The sequence below is a fragment of the Ammodytes marinus genome, assembly GCF_949987685.1.
Source record: "Ammodytes marinus genome assembly, chromosome: 20".
NCBI lineage: Eukaryota > Metazoa > Chordata > Actinopteri > Uranoscopiformes > Ammodytidae > Ammodytes > Ammodytes marinus.
In genome coordinates, this window is record NC_137224.1 from 13,534,401 (window position 1) to 13,553,998 (window position 19,598).

At 39.7% G+C, this 19,598-nt stretch overlaps 1 protein-coding gene across 1 annotated transcript; it reads left to right on the forward strand.

Moving 5' to 3' along the window:
- Nucleotides 1-198: 198 nt before the first annotated feature.
- kctd5b (potassium channel tetramerization domain containing 5b) lies at nucleotides 199-18,762 on the forward strand. The gene is made up of 6 exons (XM_080049082.1): nucleotides 199-477; nucleotides 9,098-9,206; nucleotides 9,764-9,855; nucleotides 10,156-10,251; nucleotides 13,211-13,336; nucleotides 15,590-18,762. The coding sequence occupies exons 1-6, from the start codon at nucleotides 256-258 to the stop codon at nucleotides 15,617-15,619; spliced, it is 675 nt and encodes a 224-aa protein (XP_079905208.1). The 5' UTR covers nucleotides 199-255; the 3' UTR covers nucleotides 15,620-18,762.
- Nucleotides 18,763-19,598: the final 836 nt, after the last annotated feature.

A 19,598-nucleotide genomic window follows, 5' to 3' on the forward strand; every position in this document is an offset into this window, starting at 1 on the left:
ATACGAGGTGCTGCTGGTAAAAGATGTTAAAAATATGTTTTGTGCCTGCCTCTCTTCAGGACGGTTGTTTGTGAAATAATTTATGCAGGTGTCAAAGTGCCGGTGGAGTGGGTTAGTAGGAGTGGCTGAGGCGCTGGCAGCCTGCTTTACATGAACCGTGGACTCCCAAGTTAGTGGCTGCAGCTTCGATATTTCCTGTTAGCCGCACAGCCAGCCGAGCCGACTCAGCCGAGGGCGGAGGAGACGAGGAGAGGGATGGCAGAGAACAGCTCCGAGACGAGCGGCTCCGTTCACCGGAGATGTTTGCCCCATTCTACGCTGGAGAGAAACAACTCCGACGGTGGTGCGGCATCCAAATGGATTCGACTTAACGTCGGCGGGACGTATTTTTTAACAACGAGACAGACGCTGTGTCGAGATCCCAAATCATTTCTGTACAGACTGAGCCAAGCTGACCCCGAGCTCGACTCCGACAAGGTAAATGCTAAACGCTAGTCGAGCTAGTTAGCAATGTAGTTAGGACGAGCGCAGTCAGTTAACAACATGTTATTTCCCTCTAAAATACGATTATTTACCCACTGACTTGTTAAGCAGTTTGGAGTACTAATGACGACACTCGTACGCTTGCCTTCTCACACCCATAGCTTTGTGCAAATCGTTGTTTATACATACTTATTACTAACTCGAATGCTGTGGCTTGCTAGCATTAGCCCGGTAAGCTAACTCTAGCTAGATTCCGACAGTCACCACATGACAAACGATCTAGCTCCTAGCTTGTGTGTGTAGCTGTGCTTTTACCATCAAAGGTTGCCAGGTCTTGCAGGTGCCTCAAGCGTTGTTTAAAGTGTTGCCACTTTAAGTAAAAACGTAGGATATTAACAATTATCTTTTCACAATTTGCTAATTTAAGTTGTTACTTGGGCTGCAAACTTTCGCTATCTGAGGCCGTTACATTGCGTTGCACTCACCGAGGTGTCAAATAGTGACAGTAACCATAATGTTTCTTCGAAACTGGATCGAATTTACATTTGACAACAGCTACAGTAAGGCTATATATTTGACTTTGTTTGAACTCTGTAGATAAAAGTAACTCCATTTTGAGTGACTGAATATACTTAAAATGTAATATAAACTTTGGTGTGTTATTTCACTCTACTTTTAACAATCAAATAAGTGCAGAATAATTTTTAATCTATTACTTGGTTGATTGGATTGTAGCATAATAATAATTAAAGTGCCGTAATGTAAAACATTTTTTTTTTATCATATTGGTATGCTTATGAATCGATATCCATCCATAGGTATTTTCTGGCCCATCCAGTGATTTTAATGTCTGCAAGCTATAATTAATGTACCAAATGACCTACACATATAAGACTTAACTGCTTGATTAAATTTTTTCCCCTTTCCTCTCTTGAGGTTAGTCGGTTACTTGGCTCTGTTTGCTCTGCAGTATTCAGCCTGTGTGCTGGTGGTGAGGTTCTCTTAATGAGTAGCCTACAAAAGTCATTGCCAAGTTGGGTGAGGTGCTGCTGACATCTGAGAGTTTGGGATGAGGTCACTCATCTCCCTGAATCAGTGCTCCAGATGCAGTCTTCCATTTGTCCATCTGCCAGTTTTTAACAGAAGCGTGAGGGCTCTAAGGCCCCCCAGCACTGTCAAACACAATGTATTTAGTGTATGCATACATAGTGTTGCGTGCTCTGCTTTTCAGCAGTCATTTTACTGGCCCATTATTCTTTGTTTTCATATACTTGCCCATTTTAATCTTCATCCCTGCTGCCCCCCTTTTTATGCCAAGTAGAGGCCATGGCTCATCTCCTATTTTCATGCAAATACTTTAATCTGTGAATAATCAGCTTGCTTTTTTGTCAATGTATCCTCCTGTGGTGTGAGCAACGGATCAGTCCATGGCAATCCCTTTACCTAAGTGTGTATCAGCCGTTACTGTACCTCTCTCCTGAAAGCAGTCTAGCTGTTCCCAATACAGCAATGTTTATTATGAGACATTATTCCATTTGTCACTATGATTAAACTGTATATGCATCTGAGCCTTTTTTATTATTTTTTTGCGTCGCACAACCCTGCATGTTTAAAGGAATACTAACACATCAGCAAAGAACTCTGTTTTTGGAGGAACGCAGCACTGTGTTTTCCAGCCCAGGAAATGAGTGGTTCAGTTCGCAGTCACGCAGTCTGATGCGCTTCACCGGGACTCTTGAGTAGAACTGCATTATTCATGTTGTTGACTGGAGCCTGCTTTTGCACATTGGGGTAGTTAAGGGAGAAAGTGGAGAGAGTGCTGTGATGTGCATGGCCGTAATAGCTAATGGTCTTGTATTTGATATGTACAATATTTTAATATTCTGCTCATCCCAGAAGTTTGACAAAATCCCTCTTCCATGCTCACTTATTCTTACATTTAGAAGGACAATGTTACCATGTTTTGTTAGGCTTAAGTGACTACTTCATGAGATCCTAATTAGCTGTCACTCTCAAAATTGTCAATTTTCCTATCATCAGCAACAAGCTAAGATGCACATTAATGGGCAATGGCATCTATCCCTTTGGCAGACTCCTGCACTCAAACTACTCAGCTCATGACCACTCAAGTAGAGACCAAGCTTTCTAGCTTTGAGAGCTGCATCAATTTTTCAAGCGCCCCATCACAAAGGATTCTTGTCCCTCCTTATTCTTTTCATATTCATATATCCATTTGCTGCCCAAATAATTTCTCTCTGCTGCATGTGTGAGAGAAACATGGCTGCATTTCATGCTGGATTCAGGTTGTATGTCATGCCTGAGCACACTGTGGGAGGCAATGTAAATATTTAACGGTGATATCTCGCCTTCCTCCTGCTCTGTCTTCTCGCAGAGGATGCTCAACAGGACACTGCGGAGATCAGGTGCGACTCAAGGCCGATCCCTTCGACTTTAACGGTCTAAAGCAACTTTATTCACAAAAGCCATGCACCTACAGAAGAGCCTCACCTTTTGTGTTGCAGTACATTAAGATGTCAACAGCTGGATTATTGTTCCACATTAAACAGTTTTCAAAGAGACCATTTTTTTTCACTTCCAGCCTATCTTCTTTCTACTGCAATGCACATTTCTCTCTCTGCCTGGAGAAAACTCCAAGTTGCAGTGATTTCCTGGCTTGCCAGCTTAGCTGTGGAGCTAAGTAAGTGCCTCTCATCATGACAGCAAAGCTTTTAGGGGACTTTTAAAAGGAGCTGTTCGTTCACTGCCTGAAGCACTCGCCCGTCATACATTTTTCTGCAAAACTGCACTGATGGTGTTGCCTCGCAGAGTCGAGAAAGGGTTGAAAGGTGTGAGTTTTTATCCCAGCCCTGGTGAAATGTCAAGCAAATCTAATTTAAATAGCAGTGTTGAATAATGAGATAGTTTCAATATAATCAAGCCACGATGTGTGTATTTTTTTAAAGATTAAGGCCCTGCTTTACTTTGCCTTTACTGCTCGTACTCCAGAGGGACTCCTGGCTCCTACTCGACAAGGATCAGACTTCCATTTGGCTCAGTAGCTACAGTCATGTGACTCAGAAGATCTACTCTAACATCTTTAAGAAATAGAATAGTTTCCTCAGTGGGCTTGTACTTCAGCAAAGGCTGAGCAGCGTTTGATAATGCTTTCATTCTTTTTATTCTTGGCCTGAGAATATTGGAAAGGACGTCTGTATGAAATTAAGCAGGCAATATCCCTGCTTCTGTCTGGCTTGAATTAGGTGATGGCAAATTTAAGTGTACACCCTTGTGTACACTTAATTTAAAAATAATTCACAAGAAACTTAAAGACTGACGTTGAGAGTAAATGTGTCTGCAGAAAGCATTATTGGGCACCATGAGCTCAAAGGGTGAGTCTTATCGTGGTATTTCCTGTGGGAGGATATGTATTGTGTGTAGGAGGCAAGTGATAAGGTTAGTACTCTGTACTTCCCTCTACAGTAAAGCCCACCCTTCAGATTAGCTTTTGTTTACCCCAATTTTAGGCTCTAAAGTCTGAATATAAAGTCTGCTTTGACTTGGCTATGGCTTTGTAGTTAAGTTTTTTTTTTTTTTTTTTTTTCCCTCTCCTAGGCCAACCCACAAAATCTACACTGAACTGACCTTTTTCTGATGGTGTTGTAGGCAGTGTTGTTGACACTCGTTATTTTTTTAATTTTTGATTTTTTTTCATCTGGTGTCTTCGTTTTGAAGTGGTTGGCCTTGTCCCTAGAAGTTAATTTGTTTTTATTTAATTAATAAACCTCTAAGGTATGAATGAAAAATTAAGTGCCTGTCACTGTAGTTTAAATTCCCTTCTACACTGTCAAGAAAGACCTGTTCTGTTACCCTTCACAACCTTGTTATTAATAGATAATGAGCTAGTTTTGTTTACCATCACAATCAAACTATTACACATATTTTGAGCTTTCTCAGGCTGCGTTTCAAGTGTTACATACATTTATTCCCTCCTAGATCCTAAGTTTTCGTTGTCTTTTCCTGCCTGTCCACAGTGCATCCCAGCAGCCCTCCACCAATAAAGGAAGTCTTGAATCTTATATTCCCTTGCTGTCTCTGCCCTTGTGTTTGTTACTGGGTGCTCCCAAGCCTGGGGCCCCCAGAGACCAAGCCTTTTGTTTTTTATTAAAGACACTGTCCCCTTTGTGTACATGAGCCCATATCAGAGCACGCATAATCATCTTTCTCTGAACTGGGTCACTCACTGTCACCCGAGTCCCCCACTGATTCCCACAAATAGTATGTTGTGTTTGCTGATGCTGATTGTTTAGTGCATTATAGGGTAACAGTGTAGAGGGAGCCTTAACCATTGAACTACTTGAATGCCCTTAAATTAAGTTGAACAATTTCTAATAACCAAATATTGCACAAAAATCACCTCTTTAACTGAGTTATTTCAATGTTATTTAATTTTTCAAGCTCAGATGGGTATATTTTATACCTGGGCCTCCATAACTTCTTGTCATAACAGTGGTTACAAAGTGGTCCCCTGACAGCACATGACTACTGAGAAAAATGATAAGTGAATGTAAAGTTGAGTAGACCTTTTGTCAAAGCTTTTTGTCCTGTCAAACACTGGTGTTCGCAGTGATACAAGTAATTGTGGGAACAGAACCATCGTTTACCTTTGAACTTATAAACTACCATATATTATAAGCTATAGTCATGTGATGGTCAAGATTCAGGTTTGCAATATTTATTATTTAAATTAATTAATTGATGCGCATCGGGCAAATATGTCCGTCAAGTTCACTTTATCTAAACATACCTTGTGTGTTCAGATACAGATATTACTAATAAATAAAATAAGTAAGTGACTGGACACAAGTCCCGTAATGCACCTTTTCAGCGTTTACTCACCTTAACACATTTGTTTTTTTAAATGTTTAGTGGTTCGTACACTATAAGTGGCTAACTACTGGAAATAAATATACAGTTGGTGCATGGTGGCTTTGACCATGAAGTGAATAATAAACAGAGGGGCAAATCTTTAACTTTCAATGTTAATCATCCATTATGCACATTGCGATTTGAAAGTTGTTCAGCGTTGGTCTTGTCTGTGTCCTCTCCTTCATACAGGCACACCTTTGTTGTGCCTTAAACTTCAGTGACTATGGAAATGTAAGGAACTGAAACAGTGAGACCAGAATAGAGCTCCGAAGGGATATTTTGTGATTTGGGAAAGAGGTCAGCCAGCTAAGAGAGTTCCAAGATTCATTACAAAAGAAAATGCACTGGGACCTTTCCTCATTATTGCAAAGGTTAATGGGATTTTTAGTTGAATCCATGTCTGCACGTGAAGACTAGGTGGCTCGTTTACACCAAGTAGAGCGGGTCGGGTCGGAGCGGCTCAGAGCGTGACAGCTCACTTTTAAGAATCTCGGTGGTGTTTCCACCGCCGACCCTACCCTTACTGGTAGGGCGGGAACAACTGTGGTCAAGCCGGCGGTAGGGCTGGCTCGAATGCCATTTTCCAAGCTTCGAGTATTCGTTGGTTTTTCCGAGCGAATATTCGGATATTCGTTCCAGAAAAACACACCATCAAACCAACATTAATAATGCCAATGTACTCACTGAAACCGAGTGTGTGTGTGAGCCGAGACAGCAAGCTGCGTAGTTTGTTGATGCTTTAATAACTTTCGAATGGTAGTAAAGTCGGAGTTCCTTACTTTTCTCCGTGGAGGCAAACAGCTGTTTTTCCGTTCCAAATCAGCTGTCCTCCACGCCATCGTAACCCATACAGGAGCTTATCAATTCATCAAGGAACATGCATCTTTTCGGCGATTTATAAATCCATACAAAGATCCAATATTGATAGTCTTTTGTGTCCATATTATATCCATTATTGACTGCCTATTCCCATGATGCAAGCAAGTCACGGTTGATGATGGCTGAATGTAAACAAACAGCTGAGCTAAGCTAACGTTAGCATTACGTCAAGCATTAGGCTACATTTCCTTCCGAAATCGCGCTAATGTTGTGGTAGCCTGTAGAGTAGGGCCCGACCGATATTGATTTTTGGGTGCCGATGCCGATTATTTTCTGAGAAAAATTACGATAACGATTAAATCGGACGATTATTATTTTTTAAATCCCATAAATATATATTGAAAAATTTTACTTTTTTGATCCCTTAAATATATATAAATACTTGTTACTGTCAATACGTGTACAGGAACTTTTTATTTATTGAAATATGCATTATCTAAAAAAAAAGTAAGTGTTACAAATATGTCTAAAGTGACATGACGCATTTTTAAACTCAGAACATTAAGCATTTTATGTAACTGCACCCAACCCTCTGGAACTCCCTCCCTCCAAACATCAGCATCTCAGACTAAATAAACTCATTCAAAAGTCAACTCAAAACTCGCCTCTTTAAGAAAGCATAATTACACCGGACTCCACTCCAAACCTTATCTTTAATTTGTCTGTATTTTTTATTTTTTTCTATAAGTATGATTTTCTATATGTTTGATGTAAAGTGTCTTTGAATGACCTCCAATAAAGCACTATATAAATTCTATATAATAACTATAGTAATATCAACTACTATTAACAGTCAAGAGATGACCAATGACTCTGCTATTGGTGTTAGGGGGAACTGTCAAGTGTGAATTAATCTAATGTATTACAACACACCTGCTGCTGCTGTTAATAGGCTGTAAGGCTACCTCTGGGGCAGCAATGCATCTCACTCAGCATGATTGCTGAAAAAAAAAAAATATCATTTTGCCGATTTTCGGAGATGTGCTATAATCGGCCTATTAAATCGGCCGGTCAATATTTCGGTCGGGCCCTACTGTAGAGTTATTAGGAACACAATCTATTCTTCCTCCATCTCTCTCTCCCTTCTGCGCTTGGTGCCGCTTTTAGTTTTGCCTCACTCGGGTAACATCACGTAGCCTACTACAGCTGATATCACCGGTTGGCGTTGAAAGGGCACCGGCCAACTAGGTCAAAGTTCAAATAATTCGATAATATATTTTAAATTAACGTCTAATTTGTATTTTACAATTGTTTTATAACTTGTATATCCAAATATTATTTGCTGACAAAATATACTGCAGTTTGAGCTACCTTTGCAAAAAAAAAAGAATATCCCGAATACTAATTTAACAAACGAATACTCGGATATTCGAATAATTCGGGCCAGCCCTAGCCAGCGGTCTCTCGTTTTTGCTTAGTCAAACCAGCCGCTTCTTTATTTATTCCCCCGTGTTGTTGTGAGCAGAGACGGCTCGGTGCAACTGATAGAGACTGTGAGCGAACAGCGCTGGCTGCAGCAGCTACGTGACTAGCAGTGGGACACAGTGTAACCAACTGATTAATTTATTGACGAGGAAAAACACCACACAATAAACAGTGCTGTGCTCACATTTTCGCCAAAACACAAGACTCTCTTCACTCTTGCCGAGATGACTACACATGGCGGAAATGATTCTTTCGACCAATCAAATGACGGCAGTTTGTAGCTCTGCCTTTTCAGCCCCCTTTCAGGCGGCTAGTACCCCAACGGAGAAGTACTGAGATTAGGAGCGGCTCAGAGCGGTAAGGTGCGCTTAAACCGTACCCTACCCAACTTTTGGCAAATGAAAAGCCAAACTACCCGGACCGAACCGCTCCGATCCGACCCGCTCTTCTCGGTGGGAACGAGGCATAGTGAATGTGCACGTGTTCTTTAGTGTAGACTAGTCTGTATGTTTTGATTTTGGTCATAGCCTGGAGCGTATGACAATACTGCTGTGTTCTTGGGTAAATAATGAAGTGAGCAAATGCTGCTAATTTGCCAAGTTTTCTTCTGAGGACATATGTACACTCGACTGATGCTAAATCAAACATCCTGAAGCATTTGAGGATTAACACAAAATTTGCTCAAGGCGTCTCTTCCCTGCTGAATGTTTTTACTAAACGTCATGCACAGTTGACTCACTCAATGTTGCATAGTGTTAAAACAACGTTTAGTAATAAACTGCTGCCAACTGCAGTAGTTGAAAGAGCTGTTCAAACTATCTTTCATTATATCATGTGTTAGGCCAGCTATGTAACAGTCCATGCTTGGCTAATTGTAGGTTATAAACCAAGGGGCTTTCTCCTGGTCCCTACGGTGGATTCAGCCTTCTGTTCCAACACTTTTTCTGTTCTGCTCTAATTGTTTTAGCATCCTCTACCCCCCATGAGACAAAGACGGTCTAATCACAGTACTTACAGAAATAGGGGTATACCCGGCAGGTGAAGGAATCGGGATCAAACCCAAGGCCTTTGGGAGCAGTGGAGTGATATCCTAAAGCTGTTTTATGTGGGCAGCTCAGTGAGCACATGTCCCCCTTCTACCCCTGTACAGATTATTAGCACAGGAGCAAACCTCTTCATTATTATCCCTCAAGTGTTATTCCCTGATGCACAGATGTTCAGTTTCTCTCTGTGGAAAAATTGTAAATATGTGCGCAATGTGTTCCCTGTAGTGGATGCATTTAATTCAAATTGATATCAGTCTTCTCTATGTGTAGTTTTGATCAGAAATAGGACTATTTTCGAATGTGGAATTCATTAATTCTATTCCTCCCTTGCTTTTCAGGATGAAACTGGTGCCTATCTCATCGACAGAGACCCCACATACTTTGGGCCAGTGCTTAACTACCTGAGACATGGCAAACTGGTGCTCAACAAAGACTTGGCAGAGGAAGGTAAGGTCTCCTTGAAGAAATGTCTTGCAGAGGCTCAGTCCTTGTCACAGTGGACCCGGGTTGGATTCTGTTCTCGGCATTCCCCTCTCTTCCCATTTCATCTTCTGTCTCTCCACAATGTCAATTAAGGATTGAAAATACTTAAACATAATCCTTAAAAAAAAATATATCTTTCAAAGCAAAAACTGTTTTCTGTAGCACTTTAAACACACTCTCGACAAACACTATTTGTCTCCCATATTTAAATTGATTATTGTTGAAAATGTTGTCAAAAATAATGCTTTAATATTTGATCATTAGCATTGGCAATGATTTCAAAGGAAGAAGACACCCCTTTTTAAACACTACCCATATGGCCATTCACAATTTCAGTTTCAACAGAATGCCTGCAATACAAATAACTGAGTGGTCAAAGAAAAGTAGATTCTATCACATGTAAACCCCTGAAGTAGATGCCATTTCTCACAGCTTAACCTAATCTTTAGTATTAGTAGTAGCAGGATACATCTGCCGTAAATCCATAATCCTTCTCCTCTTCTTTATTTCACTGTCTTTAGGTGTGCTGGAAGAAGCAGAATTCTACAACATCACATCATTAATAAAGCTCATCAAGGACAAGATCAGGGAACGCGACTGCAAAACATCACAGGTATATGAAGTTGAATTTTGTATTTGTTTTAATTATATTTCACCTTTTGTTATACAGGCAAGTCATTGAAGCTGTAATCTGCCATTTCTAGTGGCTGAAAATGTAATTGCAGACACTTCTGGACCAGAGTACCTTCCAAAACCAAACATTAATGACAGTATGAAGTCAGTAGATTGACTGCAGAACTCTGGCCCAGGCATGCATGCTGCATTCGATTGTATGTGGAAGACCGGGAACTTCAGACACGGCAATATGTAATATGTGTTCCCTTTCTCTGGTGTGTTTGTCCCTCCTCCCCAGGTCCCGGTGAAGCATGTTTACCGGGTGCTGCAGTGCCAGGAGGAGGAGCTGACACAGATGGTGTCCACTATGTCTGACGGCTGGAAGTTTGAACAGGTAAATCTCTCTCCGCAGGGGTCACAGCAGAAAGTCCTCCTGTCATGTGCTTCACCCACCCCGCTATGCTCACATTGACCCAGAAAATTCCAATCCTCAAGATGGGGATTGGCTAAAAAGGCATCAGCAAATCGCATCTTTCTCATTGTCCACATACATGAACCGGGCATCCCTTCTGTGCTCTGATTGGTTGTTGCAGCTTGTCAGTATAAGTTACGGGAAGGCCCACCAGTCAGAGTTTCTGCTGATTGTGTCAAGGGAGGTGAAGGGAGAGGAGTCTGCTTTGCCAAACAACAGCAGAGAGGTGTGTCCCACAATTTTTTGCCCACGGGCTGGTCATTGCATGGTCCCCATGTTGTCCGCACACACCCTATTCGCCATTGTTTGTCCCAAGTAGACACATAGCCGTTTCCCATATTTTAATGTTCATTTGTATTGCTTGCTTACCAGTGAGGCTAAGAAAACATGGCACAGTTTTCTTCCTATAGTTTGATTTTATTTCACTTCACAATTTGTTCAATGATCTTTATTGTATAAACAGCATCCCAGTGTGTAAGCTTGTCAAAAGCCTTGTTTTTTGCTTTGATGTTGTCACTGTGATTAACTGTGATTTGAAACCGAACACAAATAGAGAAAAGACCATGTTTACATGAGTTTGTGTTAAGAAATAACCACACTTTTGGGTGTCAGGAGTGTGTATTATGTGTGAATAAACCTCCCCGAGACGAGGGATCACTGGATTTCCCATTAGGGCTGAAATCTCTCTAATCTCCTTACACAGGTCAGATGGGGAAACTCTTAGAAACACTCCTTATGCAAAGCCTAAAGCTCAGTCGTCAGCCCAGGAGAGTCTTTTGGAGAGATGAGCGCTAATGACCTAGGTTGCGTTCCGAATCGCATACTCTTTCTTTTTTCTATTCTACATCCGACGATAAAAATAATCTAGTTAGGATGCAGTAGGCATACTATTGGGACATACTTTACTCTCTTATTTCATCATAACATTGCGCCTTGATCTTGCCTCTTGCTTTTATATCCGTCGCATCCCCGTTTGTTTTCATCGTCGATGTGACGTCACTTCACGTGCGCACTGGATTGTGGGTCAGAATCGCCCAAATAGGATGCAGTTTTTAACACTAACAATCTTGGCCGCATGAAGTAGGACATCCGGGTACTTCTAACCATCCTAAATCTGGCCACAAGAATCCGGACATCCTAAATCTTTTTTCTACATACTATATAGTAGAAAGTATGCGATTCGGAACGCAACCTTACTGTCGTCTTTAAAGACTCCATGAACACAGACAATCTGTCAAAAGTGTATTTTAGGCTGAAAGTCTGAAGCTTCTGTGTGTTTTTAGTGTTTAGCACTGTGACATGTGGAATCCATGGCAGCTATATGAGATTATTTGGTCGTACTTTAGCTGCAATGATGCCTAATGGAAGAGAGATCTCGTAACAACAACAAGTCTCCGGCAGCACTGGCTAATGAGGCGGTGCATGTCTGAACATGCACACCTGGGTACAGACAGTGTACATGTAGCCTGCAGTGTACTACGTTTAACATCAGTAGTAAAGGCAGTTATTCAGGAACAGGAGTTGCTCGTGTTATTACCTTATTTTTTTGAAGGTGTGCATGACATTTTTTTATAAAGATGTCGTCCCTTTTTTATTTTTCCTCCTGTGTCTTTGTCGTTTGGTAAATGCTTATTAAAAGATTACGTGTACGTAGGATTATCTCATGCAAATTATTTTCCTGTTGCTTTTGCAAGCAGTAGCTTCACTGATGTCTTCATTTGGTTGAATTTGAGTGGCTTTGCATAAAAGCCTTAGGGCAGACTGGTAAGCCATTCTGCTAAAGCAAGCAAGAGAAGCAGAACACATGAAATGATCACAGAAAGCAGCTCATAGTATTTTGCAGTGATGGTATTGATTTTGATTGATAAGGCAGTCTAAGCACTGCAGAAAACCCTACACAATGTGTCGTATGGTACTGCTAACATTCAAATCAGAGGGCTAAAAAAAGGGAGCTGATGTTGATTAATGAGAGTGAGCTTTGCTTCTTATTTGCCTGGTAGGAGAGACCATACTTTGCGACACTTGATTGCATCGGTTCAGTTCCACATTTTCACTTTAAACCAGCCTGGTCCTATCAAGGCAAATCCACTGATCCCCATTGATTTTAAGCCAGCATGTTTACTTCCTGTGCCTGGGTCCCTGCACTTGTATTCAGTCACTGTCGATGACGTCTTTGTGATGTTTTTGTTTCATTATCTTTACCTTATTTGTTTGTACCACAATGTTTTTTATTTTTGTGTAAATACTTTGAAAACTAAGTTTTCTTTTTGCCCTTTGATGCTCATGGACATTTTTATTTTGGATTTTAATGCTGGAATGTCTGCAGGTCCTGGAATTACTGTTTGCATTGCATTTCACGTTATGTAATCACTTTAACTGACACAGGTAGCTTTAAAGTTTTGAATTGGCTTTTAAGCAGCCTATTTCTGTCTTTTTCGGAACAGGAATGTCCTATTGGCTTAGCAGTGATGGTGTACCACATTATTGTGTAACCAGGACATCCTGAGTTTAAATCTGACTGTGGACCATTGCGTTCCCCATCTCATACTATATTATATAATGTCACCAATTGCTATATATTGAATAAAGATAATTATTCATTAAAACAAACTTCCAAGTGGGAATAGGAAAAGGTTCTCGGCTATGTTTTTAAGTGAAACTTATTTCGTCAAATAAGAATTTTTATATATTATATTGAAAGGGCTTGCAGTGCAGTTGTAGGAGCCTGTAGACTCTCTGTGCTCCTTGATTGGTTGTCAACCTCTTTTTACATAACCCTAATGTCTCCCCGCTTCTGTTTTTCCACCATGAGTAACTCAATTTTTGCCTCTGCTTCGTCAGTCTTAGGCTAATTGTGCTCTGCTCTTGTGTGTCCTTTCAGCTGGTCAGCATAGGCTCCTCTTACAACTATGGAAACGAAGACCAATCCGAGTTCCTGTGTGTGGTCTCAAAGGAGCTGCACAATCAATCATATGGGACAAACAGTGAGCCCAGTGAGAAGGCCAAGGTAAGTGTGTGTGTGTGTGTGTGTGTGTGTGTGTGTGTGTGTGGAGAGGCCCATGTTTGAAAACCATCCATAGCAAACATCTTTGAATGATGGCCTGTGCTGGATGTTTTTAAATGCATTGCATTTATGAACATGCCACCAGGGGACCGAAAGCACCTCTGGTTTATTGATGAGAAACCTCTATGAAAGGAGAACATTGTGAATATTCAGTCGTTGGCTTCAAAAAAAACATCCTGCCTGTATAACCACAAGTGATCAGAGGATAAAGAAGATGAAATGTATAAATTAAAGCAAAGCAGAAGTTAATTCTGACATTTCACTTTGATATCCATGCTGCTGTTTATTAAGATTAAACACTATTGGTGCAATTTTCCAGCAAATGTAAAGAGAGTAGATCCAAACTGGGTCCGTGAGTGACTAATACAGGACGTTACTGTGGAAAGAATAGGTTTTTTGTCATAGTCACTAAATGTATTTGTAAATGTGAATCCCATGTGAACATAACCCATTAGTTCTCATTTTTCTTCTTGTTCTACTTTCCCTCCTTTTCCACCTCCCATTCATTTCAATTATTTTACGCCATGCATCTCTTGTCTTCTGTACTGTCTGCATGCTGCATGTCGCTCAGAGCGAGGACGAAGAGACGGAATATGAAATGAATGACTCTGATTAGTGCTTAGCACTTATGACTCACTGGTGAGCGCTCAAGTGCGCGTAGTCCCTCCGGCCACACCTCCCTAGTATGTTCCTCTCTTTCTTCCCCATGCTTCCTTGATGCAGTTTACACTACTGAAAACCTCTTTTGTATTCAATGTCAACTTGAACTGATAATGTAATAAATCCAAATTAAAGTGATGCAGTATACAAGACAAAGCTAGATTAAAAGCTAGATGGTTCCTGCCTAGGCAGCTCAAATAGCTATTTGAAGGTGAAGCTCTCTTTGAAACCAGATGTAGAGAGCTCCATTTGGTTCAGTAGTGTATATAAGACCCTTGTATTTATTGTCACGCTGACAGCCTTGGTTATGTAGAGCATGCTGAATCATCAGCACCAGCAGTTTGACTCATTGTCCCACATTCAATGACATTTAAAGGGAGGGAGCGGAGTTACTATGCTCCCTTTGTGCATTTTATTGTCAAACAACATAGTAGCAGTTGTAGTGTTGTTTGAAAAGCACAACTGTGTCTTTAAAGCCAAATCAGTGATGCATCCATCAGTCTGCTGTTAAAAATAAAATGTTCAATCTGAAGCACTATGACGCAATGAATTGTCACACCCATTTGATTGCTACAGCTAAAGGCAGTGATGTCAAACAGCAATATTATCATAATCATCTTCTTTTTTTAAAGTTCACATCATAAATTAATATATAATATTTTTAATGAGAGCATCATACTTTTCCACAGCCCAATGTGATGTTTCCAAACAGCCTTTGTCCCGAACCCCAATATACTGTACTTATTTGCTTTCATGTAAAACGGGGAAGCAGCAGACAATCACATTTGAGAACTTGGATCCACAGAATTATTTCAATTTTCATTCAAAATTCCTAATTACTCAATTATTTTATCAAAATATTTGCTGCTTATTTTTCTGTTGATAGATTGACGATAGTATTAGTTCTTAATCAGGGGACGCTTGGATCCTTTATTGACCTGTGGCAGCTGCCACTAGGACATTTGGTATGCCATTTCAACTCTGTGCTTAACAGTATCAAATATCCAATTAAGGTGATAAACAACCCCCAAACAATCTTTAAAATGTGTAATGAACAAGCGACTGACTATTCAATTTTAAACCAAAACTAAAAGGCAAAATAAATAATTATGGTTAACATTTTAATTTGGCAGTTACTGTCATGCAAGAGGTGAATTTTTCCCTTCACCTCTATGGAAATTGAGAATTATTCAGGAACCAAGGTTGATCCCAGCTGACACGCTTTCCTGCTTTTTGAGCTCAGCCAGGATCGGCTCTACAACCACTTACTGCATAGTCTCGGTGCTTTTTCCTCACTTGTGCAAGCATTTTTCTTTTTTCCCTTTCTTTCTCTCTCTGCACCCTATTCAGTGTGTTTGATTCAGCCAGCACATAGAGTAAATGTGCGTGTGCTGCTGGCTAGGAGAGTGTGCACTGTTGCATGAATAAAAACCTATTTGAATACTGAGACAAAGGCAACGGTGCAGTCGGGTATTGAATGACTCTTTGGTAAGATGTTTTTTTTATTCATTATATCATTTCTTCTGGTCTCTGCAGATCCTTCAAGAAAGGGGTTCCCGGATGTGAAGAGGACTCAGTATTATGAGCTCCAGGTGTTATGATGCAAACATATCATCTTTCTGTAAGAATGTTTGGCACAATGGAGATTTTAAAGGAGGGGTGTGCATTTATGTTGTTATCCTTCCATTTTAATTTTTATTTGATGTAAATGTTTGTTTACTGACAATTTGTGCCTTTACGTTTAAACTGGACCTTTTTTTTTTTCGTTTTTAACTTAGCAGCAATTTGTTTCTGTTTTGTTTTTTCTAATTGAAAGTAAGGAATTGCAATCTACATATGTTTGTATGCTATAAAATATGGCCATCATCATATAAGGCCTATGATTCACTCAGGGTCATCTATTGAGTTAATTCTTATATCCTCCAACTCAAGGGTTCTGGAAAGGGATCAGTGTGGTCTTTATAACTCAACGATATCAAACTCAAAATCATGCACAGATGTAAAGAAGGGAATTGTGCATTTATTTAGCGCATGTTAAAAGAGTTAAGCTATTAAATGTGAAATTCAACCCCCACACATACAAACCAATGAAATATATTTTTCGAGGTTTTCAACCAGTGATACTGAGATTTGTGATCATGAGGGTCCCAGGCAAATGACATGCATTTGCAAACATTTAACCTTGTTAAGAAAAAGACATTCCAAGTGTTCACTATCAGAAAAGGAGCGATCACATTCTCAGACCGGGATAAAAACTGCCGGGGATTTGATACTGTAGGTAAAGGAGCTTTAGGGCATTTAACAGGACTTTTATTGATGACGAGGAAGTGACATGCAATGAACGTAAAATGCAAAAGTCCCATTTCCACTGATACTTAGTAGCTTACTTTAGAGATACGGCAGACATATCTGCCTCAAATGGCAACATTACTTATTGTTTGAAGTAAATGTGTTGCTGGTGTTGCTGCTTGTGGCACCATGTATCTTGCAACCTTTAGTAACCCAGTTACCCACAGTTATGGCCTTGTGTTATGTGGTATTTAGTAATTATAAACCATCGATTTGATAATACTTTTTAAGTACTGGAAGCTCCTTTTAACCACATTGAAAATGTTTTTTCAAAGTAATATTTCTGCTTCTCTTCTGCAAAATTAGATTTTAATTCGTTGAAAGAAGTAAAGCGCTCTCTAAATGTTGTGAACTGCAAGTTTATATATCAAGTTTAATCGGTCTGACATTTTTCTTAGCTACTATTTTAGCTTGCGACCTCCTCATGTTCATAAGTCAAAAGTAAACTGCCAAAATATACAGAAGGTGTTTCAAATGTGAATACTGTTTTTCAGTGATATGTTTAAGAACAGCTGTGTCCTCCAATGGTATCCTGTTTCCTGTCAGGAAAAACCTCCTTGGGACAGTGGCATCATTATTTTTCCCACTGACTTGAGTTTTCCTTAACTAGTTAGTTTTGTATGTTTTTAAGTGGGCATCTTGTTGATTTAAGATCTTTTTTGAAGAAGAAGTATTTGTGGTGTGGGAGGTTTGGTGGACTGGAACTGTTTGAAGGCAGAGGTGAAGGATTTTTCTGTTCATATCCAGAGGATTTTGTTTTGATGTAAATAATCCAAATTCAATATTAATATTTAACTCTTAAAACAAAAAAACTGCACGTTTTGTACACTGTATAGAAAACACTACTCCAAGTGGGAGTTGTTTATACTGGATCTTTAAAAGCGAGAGAATCTTGATGATGTTGACTCCTGTTTTGCATTTGTCTGTACAGGACTATAGAGATTTGGGAGTTGGGCTTGAAACGGCTGATGCTGAACGTGGTGTCTTTCACTGAGAAACATGCCTGGAACATGTTTTGATAACCAATAACAAAGCTAACACTTGGCTGGCTATGAAGTATGACTGTTACATTTTTTTTTTAAATTTGCATTGTGAAAGATTCTTCTGAGCATTTTGAATTATGTAGATTTCGTAAACAGCATTACAAGCACCACAGTGGGAAAACAACAGTGCACATTGCTTACAAGCTTGTAATGTTGTTGATGTAAATACTGCATTTTAAAGACTTTCTTATTTCTTTTTTATAGAAAGTTGTTTTCAGTTTTGATGTGTGGTTTTGATAAGTTGGTTATTTCATTCACAAATAATTATTTAGTGTTGCCTTTTTTCCCAATGACCAAAATCCAATGTCTTATTTGTAATGTAAACATTAATCTTAGTGTCAGGAACAAGTAGGCTTTTCTCAATGCTGGCACACTGTACTTATAGACTTGTGACACACAAACCATTTACTCACATGTACACGTATACACTTGACTAAATCATTTTTTATATTGTGGGGGAAACAAGTATGGATGCATGTTTTTGATATGAATATAAACACATATGTATATACATACACAAGGGCTTTTAAAGTGCGAAATTTGACATTTGCAAAGAGGTTTAATCAAGTAGACTGGATTTCCTGCCAGAGCTAGGCTATGTTTACATTTGCTATAGTATTCTGAAGCCTTCCAATTATGTACTGTCTTGCACTCCCTCACACGTCGACCTTTTCGTCTGACTTGTGTGGCCGCACCAATGGCAACTAGCACTCCCCACTCCACATGAACTGATATTCAACGCAGACGTGCTGACTGATGAGATATTGAGCGTTGCAGACAATCTTTGCTTCCTGCCCTCTCTGACGGCAGAGACGCTCATTTTTAAAAGGATAAAACATACCTGTGTTGGCTCTGAGCAAAGGTTTATTTAGGTCCTCTTGAGACTTTTTTTATGTGATATTTAAAGTGTTTTTGTTTAGATTTGCTTGTAACCTCCATATGAATAATGCTGCTCAACTTAAGCAGCTACATTACCCTTTTTAATTGCCCTTCACACAAACAAGTTGTCTGGTTGAGAGTTTGGCATTGATAATCATTTCATGTGATGGACAAACTTATCAAATCTGTAGCCTAATACTTATAAGTGCCCAGTTTGTTTTGCATTCAAGTCATTAGCCATAGACCACTGTAATGCATGGTTGATAATGATCACACTTGTAATCTGAGGGAATGAATGTCATTTTTCCTCACACCGATGAAAAAGGTTCTCATATCACTACATAGATCACTTCTATACGATCTTATGCAATGTTTAAAAATATACACATTAAGTATGAGGTTCAGGGGATAGATCTGTATGGTCTTGCATTAGGTAAACTCAATAAAAAAAAAATTCAAGACTGTGTACATTTTTTTTATTTCTTGAGTACACTGGCACCGCTGAGATCATTTTAACTTCTTGCTTTTTCATACCAAATAGTAGGCCAGGCCTATACACACTTGCTTTATATATTTAGCGTAGTTGTAATATAACACCAAGCCTAGTACATCACACAAGCGGCCTTGCACCTCAAGACAGCAATAAATGTGGGTAGGCAAGTCATGACATCAAATCTAAAATGGATAAATAGCGACCTCTTGTGTCCGCTCGTGTCACGTCCCCAAATCACGTAACTATGGCATAGTTGCCTGGAAAGTGCCTGTTTAAATCTAGACTTTTTTTTATTTATTTTTTACCTTTTCACACGGCATAATAAAACATGTGGAAAATGTGTGTTTCACAGCCAAGCATGTCAAGTCAGGTTAAGCTTAGCTCTTGTACTGGTAATGTGAGATCTGTCAAACGTTATCGTTTGGGTTAACGTGCTTTGGTCTGAACGAAGATGTTGTATTAGAGAAGATAGATATCCGTCTGTTTGCTGGAATGGGAAAACTCGCGCCTCAGCCTTTGTAATGTATAAAAGAGATTGCTATAAACGGTTTAATTGCACCGATAGTCCCAATTATAACCATAATACGTTTTATTTTCTGAACAGGTAACATTACACAGCGGCAAAACGCTTGAGAGAAGAGCAACAACCGCAAAGCGACGATGATTTACACACCAACAACTTAAAGGTGCTTGTGGACCCTTACTTGCCAACAGCATACGTTTTACAGCTAGAATTAAATGGAAAATAAAAAACACAATCTTATAAAATCACTTGACTGAA

Coding starts and splice junctions, on each gene's coding strand:
- kctd5b (XM_080049082.1), top strand. CDS start 256: ATGGCAGAGAACAGCTCCGAGACGAGCGGCTCCGTTCACCGGAGATGT. Junction 9,207..9,763: donor CAAAGACTTGGCAGAGGAAG/GTAAGGTCTCCT, acceptor CACTGTCTTTAG/GTGTGCTGGAAGAAGCAGAA. Junction 10,252..13,210: donor ACGGCTGGAAGTTTGAACAG/GTAAATCTCTCT, acceptor GTGTCCTTTCAG/CTGGTCAGCATAGGCTCCTC.